Source organism: Diplodia corticola (assembly GCF_001883845.1).
Source record: "Diplodia corticola strain CBS 112549 chromosome Unknown scaffold14, whole genome shotgun sequence".
NCBI lineage: Eukaryota > Fungi > Ascomycota > Dothideomycetes > Botryosphaeriales > Botryosphaeriaceae > Diplodia > Diplodia corticola.
This window is the reverse complement of record NW_017971493.1, coordinates 28,759-41,056: the sequence shown is the minus strand read 5'-3', so window position 1 is coordinate 41,056 and position 12,298 is coordinate 28,759. Positions and strand designations below refer to the sequence as shown.

The window sequence follows — 12,298 nt, the reverse complement described above, 5'->3', positions numbered from 1 at the left end:
CCGCAGACGCCAGATCTGTGCAGAAACGCTCGATGACCGCATTTGCTGCGCTGGCGGCTGGACGCCCCGAGGAAACGCGGATCGCAGGGTCCTTGGGGCGCGGAGGGCGCTAGACGGAGGCGGCAGGATTTGCATGGCCAACCGACGTTAGCGAGCGGCAAGCCCTGCGGCACCGCGGCAAACGGAGCCCAACCTGTCATCCGATAGGTGCGGCGCCGCGCGCGACTTCACGCGACTGCAAGCGCCGGCCGGCCGGCATGTGTGTTGAGAGAGCGAGAGACAGAGAGACAGAGAGAGAGAGAGAGAGCAATGAGCGTGCGCATGGATCTGTCTGGGAAAAGGATTTGATGAGCTGACTAGGACCAGAACGAGGCGGTAATGACTGTGCAGCCGTGTGTCGGGCTCGAGCGCTAGCCTCCCATGAGAACCCCAGACCAAAAGAAAAAGGAAATGCGTGGGAAGACACAAATTCCAATAGTCCCCGGATGCTACGAGGTGTGACAGATCGCACCTCGACCGTCTGCCGTCGTCCCTCCAGAGACCATCAAGGCCAGGCTCCAGTTGGGCCTCTCCTCAGGCAATCTTGCTCGATGCGTCACATACGCCCGGTATGGCGCATGCTGCTCGATCGTAATCGGACGCGCCGGCAGCTGAGCCTCTCAGGGCTGCCGGGGGGAAGGGTCTTGAGGTTGATCTCTCTTGGAGCCAAATCCCTTCGACTGCGTGGCGTCAGCCGCGCCTTCCATGACTGCAGGACTGGCCTCTCATACCTGACATACCCAGCAGGCGTCGCCGTTTTGAAAGACCCATTCCGGGCAAGACCGCTGAAAGCGCCAGCAGCACGGGTGGCGATAGTAGCCCTCACCGCTGCCGCCAGAGCCTCCTTGATCAGGGGCACCGCTGGTTCCCCCCTTGCTGCTCGCCTGGTCTCCAGACTTGGCTCCGGATCCACTGGCTGCCGTTCCGCTTTGTCCTTGACCAGCAGCACTCATTGGGGAGGTCGACAAAGTATTCGAGGAGTGAGCTGTGATGAAGGAGAATGCAAATGGGCTGGCGAAGCAGACGGTCGTCTCTGGACCGACTTTATGCTGTCCTCGAGTCCGGCAGCGGAGTTCTGGCCATTGCTGATCATTGTGCGGCGCATGCAGGAAGCCAGACGGGCTGTGTCGTTTCCTTCAGGAAGACGTGGTAGTGGGCTGCTGCATGCAAGAAGCTGAAGCACGCAGTGCCCATCCAACGGCACGAAGCGAGTGGGGCGAGGCTCAGGGCGCTAGGCAAAGGGAGCCTCGAGCGGTCATAAGCGGAGCATCTCCTGGAAAGCCATGGCAGGGAGCATGGCTGCGAAGTAGCACCGGAAAGAGGTGCAGAAAGAACAAAACCGGGCGTGAAAGTGGCACAGGGAGTCGACGTGTGGTGGACGGCAGCCACGGTAAGGCTCGCGGTGGCAAGGATGTTGGGGGAAAGGATCGAAGGCTGCCAAAAGTGCCAGCAAATCCAAAGTGAGACAGGTAGGCAAGGTGGTGAGAAAACAAAGAGCTGGATCCCACGGGGCCAATGAAGGCGGGCTGGGCCCCGGCTCGGCCCTTGAAGAATGCGGGCCAGGACCACGGTCGGCTGCATGAGGAACGGCGTGAGACGCGCCGCACGAACGGGAACCAGGTTGCCGATGGCTTCTATCCAGCGTCGAGGCTGAGAGTGCGGCGCGGACTCGTGAAGAACCGGGTCTTGGCGGAGCGCGGCATGCTGGCCGGTTCCGCAGGCACGATGAATGGCCGTCCGGGCTCAGGGCAGACGCAGCACGAGGGGAAAGCAGCAACGGCAGCAGCGAACGCGCGTGCCGGCGTCAAGGTCGGCCAGCGGCAGCGGCGGATCCAGCGGCGGCGGCAGGGTGGTGGGCATGGCGTGGCGCCGTAGCTGAGGGCCGGCGAGGCCGCAAGTGTTCAGCCCATCGCTTGGTGGGAGGCCGTCTCTTGCGCTTGACGCTGTCGGGCGGGACGTGCACGACCAGGCCGGGCGGACGCGGTGCAATGCCGGCGGGGTCTGGGGCGGGAGAGAGGGCGTGAGCTCGTGCGGCCCGGCTGGCTTGCGGAGGTCCACAGAGTCGCTGGTGTCGAGATGAAGTCGAGTCGGCGGGCGTTGGAATTAGCAGCGCGCGCCGTCGAATCTACCTTAGGCTCGCAGCTAGCGCGCCCCGGGGCCGTAATGTCATGTGGTAACGCGGCGATTGAGAGTCAAATAATACTGGCACCAACACCTACGGCCGCAGCCGAGCCCGCCCAGACCGCCCGCACGTGAGTCGCGCCTGCGCTCCGCCGGCCTTGGTTTTCGTTTTGCCTGAAGTCGTGACTGCAGCGTGCAGCAAAAAGGCCGCAGCCGCAGCCCGCCGCCCCATGACCGCATCACACGCCAGCGTCGGGAATAAGTACCCAAGTGCTCGCTACACCCTCCCCTCCGCCCGCGCCGGCTGTCAGCGGGTCAGCTGTGCGGTGCAATGCAGGCCCGCGACGGACGGCTTGCAGAAGCTTCGCCGCTGCTCCGCTCAAGCTCCGCCAAGCGTCGCCCATTGCATCGTGCGCCGCGCCTCTGCTCCACCGGCCGTCGCACAGCGCCAGGCGCTCGCCCCTCCCCCCCTCCCCGGCCTGGCGCTGGCTGGCACTGGCTGGCACTGGCTGGCACTGGCTGGCACTGGCTGGCACTGGCTGGCACTGGCTGGCACTGGCTGGTTCCCAACGACGGTTCGTTCCAACGACGGGTGTGGGGTGGTGCTGCTGGTTGCTGGCTGCTGGCTGCTCGGCGCTGGGCGGACGGGCAATTGGCTGGCAGCACGCACGCACGCCAGCCAGGCTGGGTGCTGCGGCGGGCTGCAGGTGTAGTGCCAGGGCTGCGGCTCACGTGCGGCGGACCCAGTTCCTATGCATGAACGCCGTGCAAGCGATGCGCTACCTACTCGTAGCGACGGCAGACGGCGCGCTGTTGCTCCCTTATCTGGGCTCGCCGGATCGCTGCTGGACCTCGGAAGGCGCCAGTGCTGCTACTGTGGCTTGCATGATCGGCGGCGGCCTGCTCGCACTCATTCAGCCGTGGGGGCACTGGGGGGGGCCGCTGGGGGGACACTGGGGACGGCGCGATTGCCTGATTCCATCAGCCGGCCTGGCGCTCGCGTTATCGACGCGCCGCGCGCACGGGACGCCCGCTTCAGCCAGAATAGCAGCGCGCGCGCAGATAGGCCGGCGGACATCGACGATGCCAGAGGCCCAGCACGCGGCTCCCGGCTGCGGCGCGCGATTGGCTGCGTGTCTCAGAGCGCGCTCGCGGCGACGCCGAGCGGCCATGACGACGGGCAGACGGCGGGCGGTGCAGGCTAGGGGCGGCGCTGTGGCTGCGCGCTGCGGCTGGGCGGGCGCTGGCGGGCACTGGCTGGCACTGGCTGGCACTGGCTGGCCCAGCCCGCAGAAGGGCGCTAGAAGCCCCGGGCACTTCGCTCGCAGCTTCGGCCAACGGCTTCCATGCAGGCGGGTGATTAAAGTTGGGCGCCATCGGCCGGGTCCGCCTGCCACACGGCGCTGATTCGCAGGGCGCGAGATTGAGCACGGCGCGCCGCGGGCGCAGCGGCTGCGGCCCCTCAGCGCCCCTCAGCGCCCCTCAGCGCTCCTCTGCCGGCGACCCTGGCCGGACGTCGCGCCCAAACCGGCCTGCTCAGGCACGCGCGCCATTGGTGGGATCCGCGCATCGCAGCTAAGGCGATGTTACCCTACGCAGCACCGCTGTGTGGGGTTGATATGCACCCCTTCTTCACGCCACGGCCGCGCAGGGAGGGCGCAACCTCTCCAACTGCCCGCCAGATCCTCCTTCCCTCCGCGCGACAGCTGCGCTTGGCGCTCGCAGCTGCCCCCGGTGTTGATCTTATCTCAGGCGCCTGTTCCTCTAAATAATGCACCGCCAGACGCCCTCAAGAATAGCTCTCATCCTCCACGGCCTGGATCTACACCTCCGCCCCGTCAATCCTGCCGATTAGGTTGTCCCCGTCGAGCGAAGCTTCTCAAGAGTCATGTCGTCCCTGCCGCCGCCGCCGCCGCCGCCCAAACCCTCATCGTCCTCGCCCGCCGCCGCCGCCGCCGCCGCCGCCCAGCAGCAGCAGCAAGCTGCTCTGCCCACCACCGCCGCCGCGACCGCCGCGCCCCGCAAGCGCCGCAGGAGAGCGCCCGCCACGGGTGCCACTGAGGACTGTTTCACCTGCCGGAAGCGCCAGGCAAAATGCGACCGCCGCCGCCCCTACTGCACCCAGTGCATCGAGCTGGGCAAGGAGTGCTCCGGCTACCGCACCACGCTGACCTGGGGCGTGGGCGTCGCCAGCAGAGGCAAGCTGCGCGGCATGAGCCTGCCCGTGCCCAAGTCGCCGTCGTCGCCGCCCGCGCGGGAGCGCGCCCAGAGCATGTCCCAAGCGAAGCCCGTCCCGCAGAGCGCCGCCCAGCCCGCCGTCTCCAGCCCGCCGCAGGCCCCGTCGTACGAGCAGGCCCGCCGCGCGAGCAACATCAGCCAGGTCAGCCAGGTCAGCCAGGTCAGCCAGATCAGCCATAGCAGCGACGTCAAGTCGCCCTCGCCCATCCGCAGCCCGCCGGTGCACGAGTACCCGGGCCTGGACGCCACCAGCCCCATCTCCATCCCGCCGCCCGCCCCGCAGCACATGGGCTGGCATCTGCCCGGCTTTGGAGAGCATCTGGACGGCTACGGCGGGCCCCAAGCCCGCAAGCCGCGCCCCCAGCTGCCCGTCAAGCCCCTGCACAAGCTGCACACCTCGCTCGCCGGCTCCTACGACGACACGGGCCTGTCCACGTCGACCGGCCCGCTCAGCTCCTACAGCGACAGCGTGCTGGGCGACTACCCCTCCCCCAGCGAGTTTCCCGGCACCCCGGACGACTTCACCTACGCCGACCCCATGATCCAGTCGTACAACGAGCACTACATGCACCAGCGCACCCCCATGAGCAGCTCGACCGAGTCGCTGGTCTTCCATGACGCCCCGCGCTCCTACCCCATGATTTGCGAGGACCTGAGCTCGAGCATCAGCTCCGACCAGAGCCTGCAGGATTTCTCCGAGTTGAACTCAATGCAACCAGCATCATACAGCCAGTCAGGCTTCTCAGATATGTTCTTCCCCGGCGCATTTGCTGCAGCAGCGGGACCTAACAATGCGCACATTCCAGGCTACTACTACAGCCGTGGCAGCAAGCAACCTCCTCCGGACCCTACGTCGGGGAACCATGGCTCTTCTTCTGAGCATGGCGCCGTGCCCCGTCTCCCGTCGCCGCCGCCGCCCCGCCGCCTCTCGCCCCGCATGCAGTTCCTGCTGGACTATTACGACAGGGCAATATGCCCCGTGCTCGTGGCCTTCGACGGCCCCTCCAACCCCTACCGCATGCACGTTGTCCCTCTGGCTCGGGAGAGCGAAGGGCTGCAGAATGCCATTGCAGCCTTGTCCATCAACAACATCCGCATGCGCCAAAGCACCGAGGCAAAATTCCTTGGCCTCAGCAACGGCCGACGCATCAGCAACATGGCCGTTCTTCCCGACTGGGTCTACTCCCGCCTCACCGCCGCCGAGATCAGAGAGATGCACGGAGAGCCGTCGGCCGAAGAAGTCCACTACAAAACCACGTCGATCCAGCTCCTCAACGCCCAACTCGCCGACCCGGTGCACGCCAAGGACGACTCGGTGCTCGCGACGCTCCTCATCCTATGCTTGTTCCATGTCTGTGACAGCGGCTTCTCCAAGTTCCGCACCCAGCTCGCCGGTGTGCAGAAGCTGCTGGATATGCGGGACCGCAGCGCGCAGTCGGGTTTCGTCGGCTGGATTGAGATGTTTTTCACGTGGTTCGACGTCATGACGTCGACGGTAAATGACCGTGAAACGCAAATCAAGGGTGACAGGCTGGACATGATGGACCTGTCGACCAATCTCGGTGCCCTCGAGCACCTGGCCGGCTGCGAGGGCCGTCTGTTCAAGCTGATCGCCCGCCTTGGGCGCCTGAATCTGCTCAGCCAGAACCGACCGGTCAGCTCGCCTTCTGACAGCACGCCCAGACCCTCACCGTCGCACAACCGCCGCGGGGGCGACTACTACAGTATGCAGTGCTATGAGCGCCTCGACGGCAACGGCTGGGGCTCGCCTGCGTCGCAGCACCACCAGAACCCCCTGGACATCGTCAACGCGGATCAGCGGCATGAGTTCTGGACCGAGTGGCGGGATGTTCGTGACCGCCTGCAACAATGGGAATTCGAGCCTACGGGCCGCGGTGCCGCCATGTGCGACGCAGGGCCGTACGCGTTACCGTCGGATCAGCGTGACATCCTCCACATCAGCGAGAGCTTCCGCTACAGCGCACTGCTGTACACGGAGCGCTTAGCGCATCCCAACCTGCCGTCCTCAGCCCTCAACTTCCAAAACCTGGTCGCACAGGCGCTATTCCACATCAGCCAAATTGGCGTTACTAGCTGCGTCAACAAGTTCCTGCTGTGGCCGCTCTTCATCACCGGCACCGAATGCGTCGATGAGAACCATCGCGCCCTCGTCCGCCAGCGCTGCATCGAGATCCAGCGCGAAAGTGGTTTCTTCAACAACTTGAGCGGTCTGGAAGTCCTTGAGCGCACGTGGCGCGAGGACGATGCGGGCAGGAACGACGGTGATGCCGAAGTAGCAGCCGAGGCGGCACGACTCGGCGTCAGCAAGCAAGCTTTCAGATGGCGTAAGGCCATGGACCGAATGGATGGCGAGTACATTCTGATATGAGGGCGAAACTGACGGTGGTGGGGCGCTCACAGCAACAACCCAACACAAACATCAAAATACCAATACTTGGGGGGGCGGCAATAAAAAGAAAAAAACACAGTGGTAACGTGGACATGACTGAATGAATCAAATCAACTCGTGTGGATCGCTGGCTCGGTTTATGGTGAATCATTCGAGTAAAAACAAAAGCATCTGCTTTTTTCTTTTGGTCATTGCATGGCCGGAGGCGCATACGGCGATGCACAGTTCAATCAAAAAAAAAAAAAAGGCGTGTGTCTCTGAATAGAAGGGGCCGGTTTGTTACATATGCGGTCGGGCTTGCGAGTCACATCGCTCTTCCTGTTCATATCCCTTCTCCCTTCTCTTCTTTTTCTCCTGTTGGCCTTTTGCAGGTGTTCGTATTACCCCTTCGAGTAGCGACCACATCCCTGCACATGTTGACCGGATATTCCTCATGTACATAGGTACAGCAGCTTGAAGCTCTGTTTTATAAGGCACTATACCCAATATACATTGAAGTAAATTCCACATTTGCACTTACATTTCACGTGCCATCCAAAGCTTGTTCACGAGTGGCAACCAAAGCGCAATGCGGTCAACCTTACGGGATCGCGGTTTGCACCTTCTGTAGAATGTACCACGAGTTGCAGGAGAGTTTCGCAGTCCCACATCCTTCTCCTACAAGATTATTGCACCCTACATAAACGAGCTGCTGAGTCCAGCCGTACTATATTCGCAACCCTATTACTACGATTGAGCACTCGGAGTCGGATTTGGTCCTGACATATTTACACTATTCCTAGCAGAGGGAGCTGGTTAGGTTTTGGACTGCATTCCTCTACAGCTAACAATGAAATGGCTGGTTACACATGTCCATCTTCCCTCCTAGTCACCTCATCCCCGTCAACAGCTTCTTCCGGCAGTTCTCCTTCGATGCGAACAAACAGAACCAGCACTCCGAATACAGCGACTAGAAGACTGCAGACAACATAAGGTAAGCCAGCAGTGGACCCATCGCCAGATGACATGCCTCGATCGAAGAGTGCAGCGGTCACAGGCGACCCAACCATCAACACTGCGGTGTCAACCAGAGTGAGGACAGTGTAAAGCCTTGCAACGTGGTGCGACTCGACAAAGCTCGTCATCAGGCTGCGGACAACAAAAGTAAAGCCCCAGCCTGCAACTTCGAAGGGAATTGCGGTGATCAGTAGCAGCAGGGTTGGTGCGATGCCGATTCCAAGCAAGCCCAGGGAGAGGAACAAGGCCGACCACCTCGCCAAATAAAGGTCCTTCAGCTGGACAGCCATGCCGAGACGCGCGGTGAGAAAGTGCGTGATGGCCGGCAGTACGAATAGTAGATGTACGATGATCAATGCAGACTGAAAGGCAAGAACCAGTGTGGCATGAGACAACGATACGGCAAAATGCGCCGAGATGTACTGGATCAGGAGCTCGTTTGCGTCGATGACGAGGGAGTGCACTGAATACACAAGTACAAGTATAGAAATTCGCCTGTCAGACCACAGGAAGGCCGCCGAGTCGCGCACGTGAGCGGGTATTTTCCTGATACGCTCCCGCATCGTCGATGACTCCACGGGGGGAAATGGTCCGGCACGGCTCGGGGGTTTCGTTGAGGAGTAGCCCTTCGTTTCGGGAATGAGAGACACCAACGCGCACATCAGGCCATAGAAGACTGTTCCGGCTATTGTTGGCACGAACAGACCTAGCCGCATGAGGAATGCGGCCAGTGGCGACGAGATGAAAGTTGCAAAAAGCTGCGAAGCACCGAAGCGGAAGAACATGGCACCTCTACTCGGATCAGTCGCAAGTTCACCCGATATCACCCGCTGTGGAGTGAAGCTTACCTTTCTTGTTGGGGCGTGACATCGGCAATAACAACGTATGCCAGTGCTGAGAAGACTGGGGCTCCGCCAGAAACTGAGTGGATTGCAGAAAGCCACACAAGCCTCAGGGATAGGGTTTTCCAACACAGACCTGTTACATTGCATGAGACAATATTGGTTCAGCACCACTCAACCTGCGAGGTTCATACAAACTATCTGAATCCATATGGCCCGGGCAAGCAGCGAATATGTGGTCAGAAGAAGGACGGGTTTCCGGCCGCGAGAGTCGGCGTACCAGCCCCACGGGATTGCGAATGAGATGCCTGAAGCATCGTAAGTACCTTCCTCGAGGGGGTGAAACGCAACCTACCTCCGACGGCATCGAAGAAGGTCTGCCAAGCCTTCAGCATGGCAACCTCCCCTTGCACCTTTGGTACCTTGCAGAGTTCCTCGGGCACACTGTCACGGCCATCACGGCCAATCAGACTCGGATCGTGCTCGGCAAAGTACCGGCGACAGTAGATGGACTCGTAAATGCGCGTCAGAGCAGGTGTGGAGACGGCGTCGGCGGCCACTCCGACGACTATGACCAGCAGAAAGAGGTACGAGATGGCTGCAGGGCTCCATTTGGCTTTTGGTGTAGAAGGGGCCGGATGCCGTGGAAGAAGAGGCGACTGCTCGTCGAGACCATGGCTGCTGGTGGGAAGTGCGTCCGTCATGGACGCGTTTCGAGACAGAGACCAAGATGCGGGGGGCATGGAGCAACCGGCTCGATCTTAAAGCTGGTGGCTGCCTAATGGCATACGAGGAGGACTTCAAATCAAGCTCCACTGCGGGATAAGAAGTCAGCAAACGTCATTGGTCGCGGTGAAGGATTGCGCCCTACTTATCGCGCGTCGGACCGCATCGAACAGGAAGCTTACTGCATGTCAGCAGCATGTCAGCGGCGAGTCAGCCCGGCACAGGGTGAAGACTTCCACTTGCAGTCCCTGGCGAATCCCGAGTCATGTTATGGCCGCTCATTTCGTTACCTAATGGACGCGCTCACCAAGTCTGGGGATTGGGCAATTCGTGACAAACGAGTTCCACCCCAGGCCAATTCAACGGCTGCTAAGGTAAGCAATATGACCGCATGCTCCCTGCAGGGGAGCAACTACAAGTATCGCCCGGCCGCCGCAACGCCGCGCCCGTGCCACGCAACTCTCCTGCACCTTCACCACTTAGAGACAGCTGCTAATCCGTCGCCAGAATGCTGGTTTGTACAACGCCGCGCCAACGCTGCTTTGTCTATCTACAAGTGCATACACCTCTCGTCGTCATCCTGGAGACGCCGGTCTAGATGAAGGAGTCATACTCAGGATTGACCCAGCCGGGTTGTCCAGTCTTCGCCCTGATCGCAGGTCCAAAGTAGTGCATGAGACCTAGTGCCGGCACGCAAAAGAAGAAGGTGATGATGCCCTGCGCCGCAAATGTCCAGGTGTACCCGCATGTCTCCACCCACGGGACGATGAAGAAAGGGTTTACGAAAGCGCTGAAGTTCAGGACCACGGCGTAGAAGGTGATGACGCTCATCGACTGGAGCGGGTAGCAGTCCACGACGTACGCCGCCATGACTGTGTTTGCCATCTGGATCCCGGCCGCAACTACAACGCCCGTCAGCAACCCCGCGGTCCAGGAAAGAGCTTGAGACTTACAGAGGAAAAAAGCAATCTGGCCGACGATCCAGTGGTACTGCTTGTCGATGGAAATGCCCCAGATGATCAGCCCGAGCGCAGTGACGAGGCTCGCCGGATACGCAAGCCAGAGTCTCATCTCCGCCACCTTGACGCCGTCATTCTTCTTGGCCAACTTCTTCACAAGCCAGTCAGAAAGGCGACCCGAACAGAAAACCTCAGCAAACAGCGTGCCGAGGATCAGGCCAATGAATAGAAGTCCCTGGATCTGCGGCTGGTATTGGGCGTACGCAGTCGGGATGTAGGTGATGACGGACAAGATCCACCAGTACCAACCGAACGAGTAGATGCAAATGGTGCCCGAGACGGCGGCATACTTCCAGGTACGGACGAAGCGGACGAGCGAGTCCCATGCCTTGGGATGACGCATGCCGGGGATCGGCTTCAGGTTCAGGAAGGGCAGCTGCAGCGTGCGCTTCAAGGCAACGTCCTGGGCAATGCTCGGCCTGCGCTCAGTCTTCTCCAGGTCCACCACTGCCGAGTCGCTTTCGCAATACGGCATCTTAGCCAACATCTGGTTCCTCGGGTATAGAGTCTCGGGCAGGAAAAAAATCTCGGCAAGGAGGACGATGGCGAAGAGGATGGCGTTGAGCCAGTTGACCCAGTACTGGTCCACCATGTTCATGAAGCCGCCGATGAGCGGGCCGAAGAGGAGACCCTGGTCGAGAGCCAGGACCCAAAGGCCTACCTTCTCGCCTCGTTCATACTCATAGAACATGTCGTTAATGATGGCCAGGCCGACTGTCGAGGCCGGGGCAACGCCGAGCCCCTGGAAGAAGCGTGCGGCCATGTATCCAGCGTAATTGGGGGCCTTTGCGGCACCAATGGTTGATGCAAAGGCCATGGTGGTGCCAACAATGAAGATGGTCCGCCGGCCGTAGATGTCCGACAGCGACGACCAGATCAGCGGGCCGACTGCGAGGCCCAAGGCCGGAATGGCAACGGTCCAGTTCATCTGATCGAGCGATATGCCATACTGCTCCATGACGAGAGCGAAGGAAGGAACGGTCTGTTTCATGATCAGCCCTCGCTACGGCCTCCAGTGCAGGGGGGGGGTTTCCCGCATACGGTCGTCGTCAGATACGTGAACAAGAAGTAACTGTCGAAGTGATCAGCGCAGGCGGCGATTCTGGGGGATCGCAGCGACGTACAGAGCCATGACGATTGCCAGGATGGTGCTCTTCTTGGCCTTGGACCAATTCAGGGGGTCCAGGGGGTCTGAGGTCGGCTGCGGATGGAGGGTCAAGCCGTCCCTCAACACCACGGCCAGATCCGTCTCGATGGCAGCGGCGCCCTTCTCGTTGGCCTCGCCGCCCTTGGTGTCGGGCTTGGGCTCGTCGTCAGCCGTCGCACTCGCAGGAGCCGGCGCCACGGGGGTGCCGGCGGGGTCCATGGCGGCGCGGTGCTGGATTGCGGAGGGAGCTGTGACTGGGGAGCAAGTCGGGCGGCACACGGGTCCAGGCAAGGCGGCAGCCGGGGCTATATGGGCAGATGGCAGAGGGCGGGCTGGCGGGCTGGCGGGACCCAGGCAGAGGAGGGTTGCAGCGGAGACAGCGGCTGGAGGCAGGGCGCGGCATGTCGTGTGGGATTAGTGAAGATTGCCGCTCATCATCTATCGTCAGTCCGTCTGGATGATTGATGCTTATCTCGAGCAGAGCGCAAGCGCAGCCGGTGGCAGGCAGACGTGATTCGCCGCGGGCTCCGTTGTTTTAGCTTCGGGTATCGTTACGCCGATTCGGGAAAGGCTGGGCCGGGCCACGCAAGCGAGGCAGCTCCGGTGGTTCCTGCCGTTCCTGCTGTTCCTGCCGGTCCGCACGCCTCCCGCCCGACGACCCTTACCCGCGCCGTTTAGTCAACCGCTCCCACGATAAGCCTCGCCTCCATGCCGCCATGCCGCCATGCCGCCACTCATCCGCCTCCGCACGCCAGTCTCA

At 61.6% G+C, this 12,298-nt stretch overlaps 3 protein-coding genes across 3 annotated transcripts; 1 reads left to right on the top strand and 2 right to left on the bottom strand.

Annotated features, from left to right (window-relative positions):
• Positions 1 to 4,048: 4,048 nt before the first annotated feature.
• Positions 4,049 to 6,787, top strand: BKCO1_1400012 (zn2 cys6 dna-binding protein; the record flags this gene model as incomplete). Its single annotated transcript, XM_020271029.1, has 1 exon — positions 4,049 to 6,787. One exon carries the CDS (start codon positions 4,049 to 4,051, stop codon positions 6,785 to 6,787), a length of 2,739 nt encoding a protein of 912 aa, XP_020132233.1.
• An 863-nt stretch (positions 6,788 to 7,650) lies between these two features.
• On the bottom strand, positions 7,651 to 9,350 carry BKCO1_1400011 (mfs transporter; the record flags this gene model as incomplete). Its single annotated transcript, XM_020271018.1, has 4 exons — positions 7,651 to 8,596; positions 8,653 to 8,782; positions 8,841 to 8,954; positions 9,002 to 9,350. 4 exons carry the CDS (start codon positions 9,348 to 9,350, stop codon positions 7,651 to 7,653), a joined length of 1,539 nt encoding a protein of 512 aa, XP_020132230.1.
• A 616-nt stretch (positions 9,351 to 9,966) lies between these two features.
• BKCO1_1400010 (mfs transporter) lies at positions 9,967 to 11,757 on the bottom strand (the record flags this gene model as incomplete). The annotated part of the gene is made up of 4 exons (XM_020271007.1): positions 9,967 to 10,274; positions 10,326 to 11,373; positions 11,433 to 11,463; positions 11,516 to 11,757. The coding sequence occupies 4 exons, from the start codon at positions 11,755 to 11,757 to the stop codon at positions 9,967 to 9,969; spliced, it is 1,629 nt and encodes a 542-aa protein (XP_020132231.1).
• Positions 11,758 to 12,298: the final 541 nt, after the last annotated feature.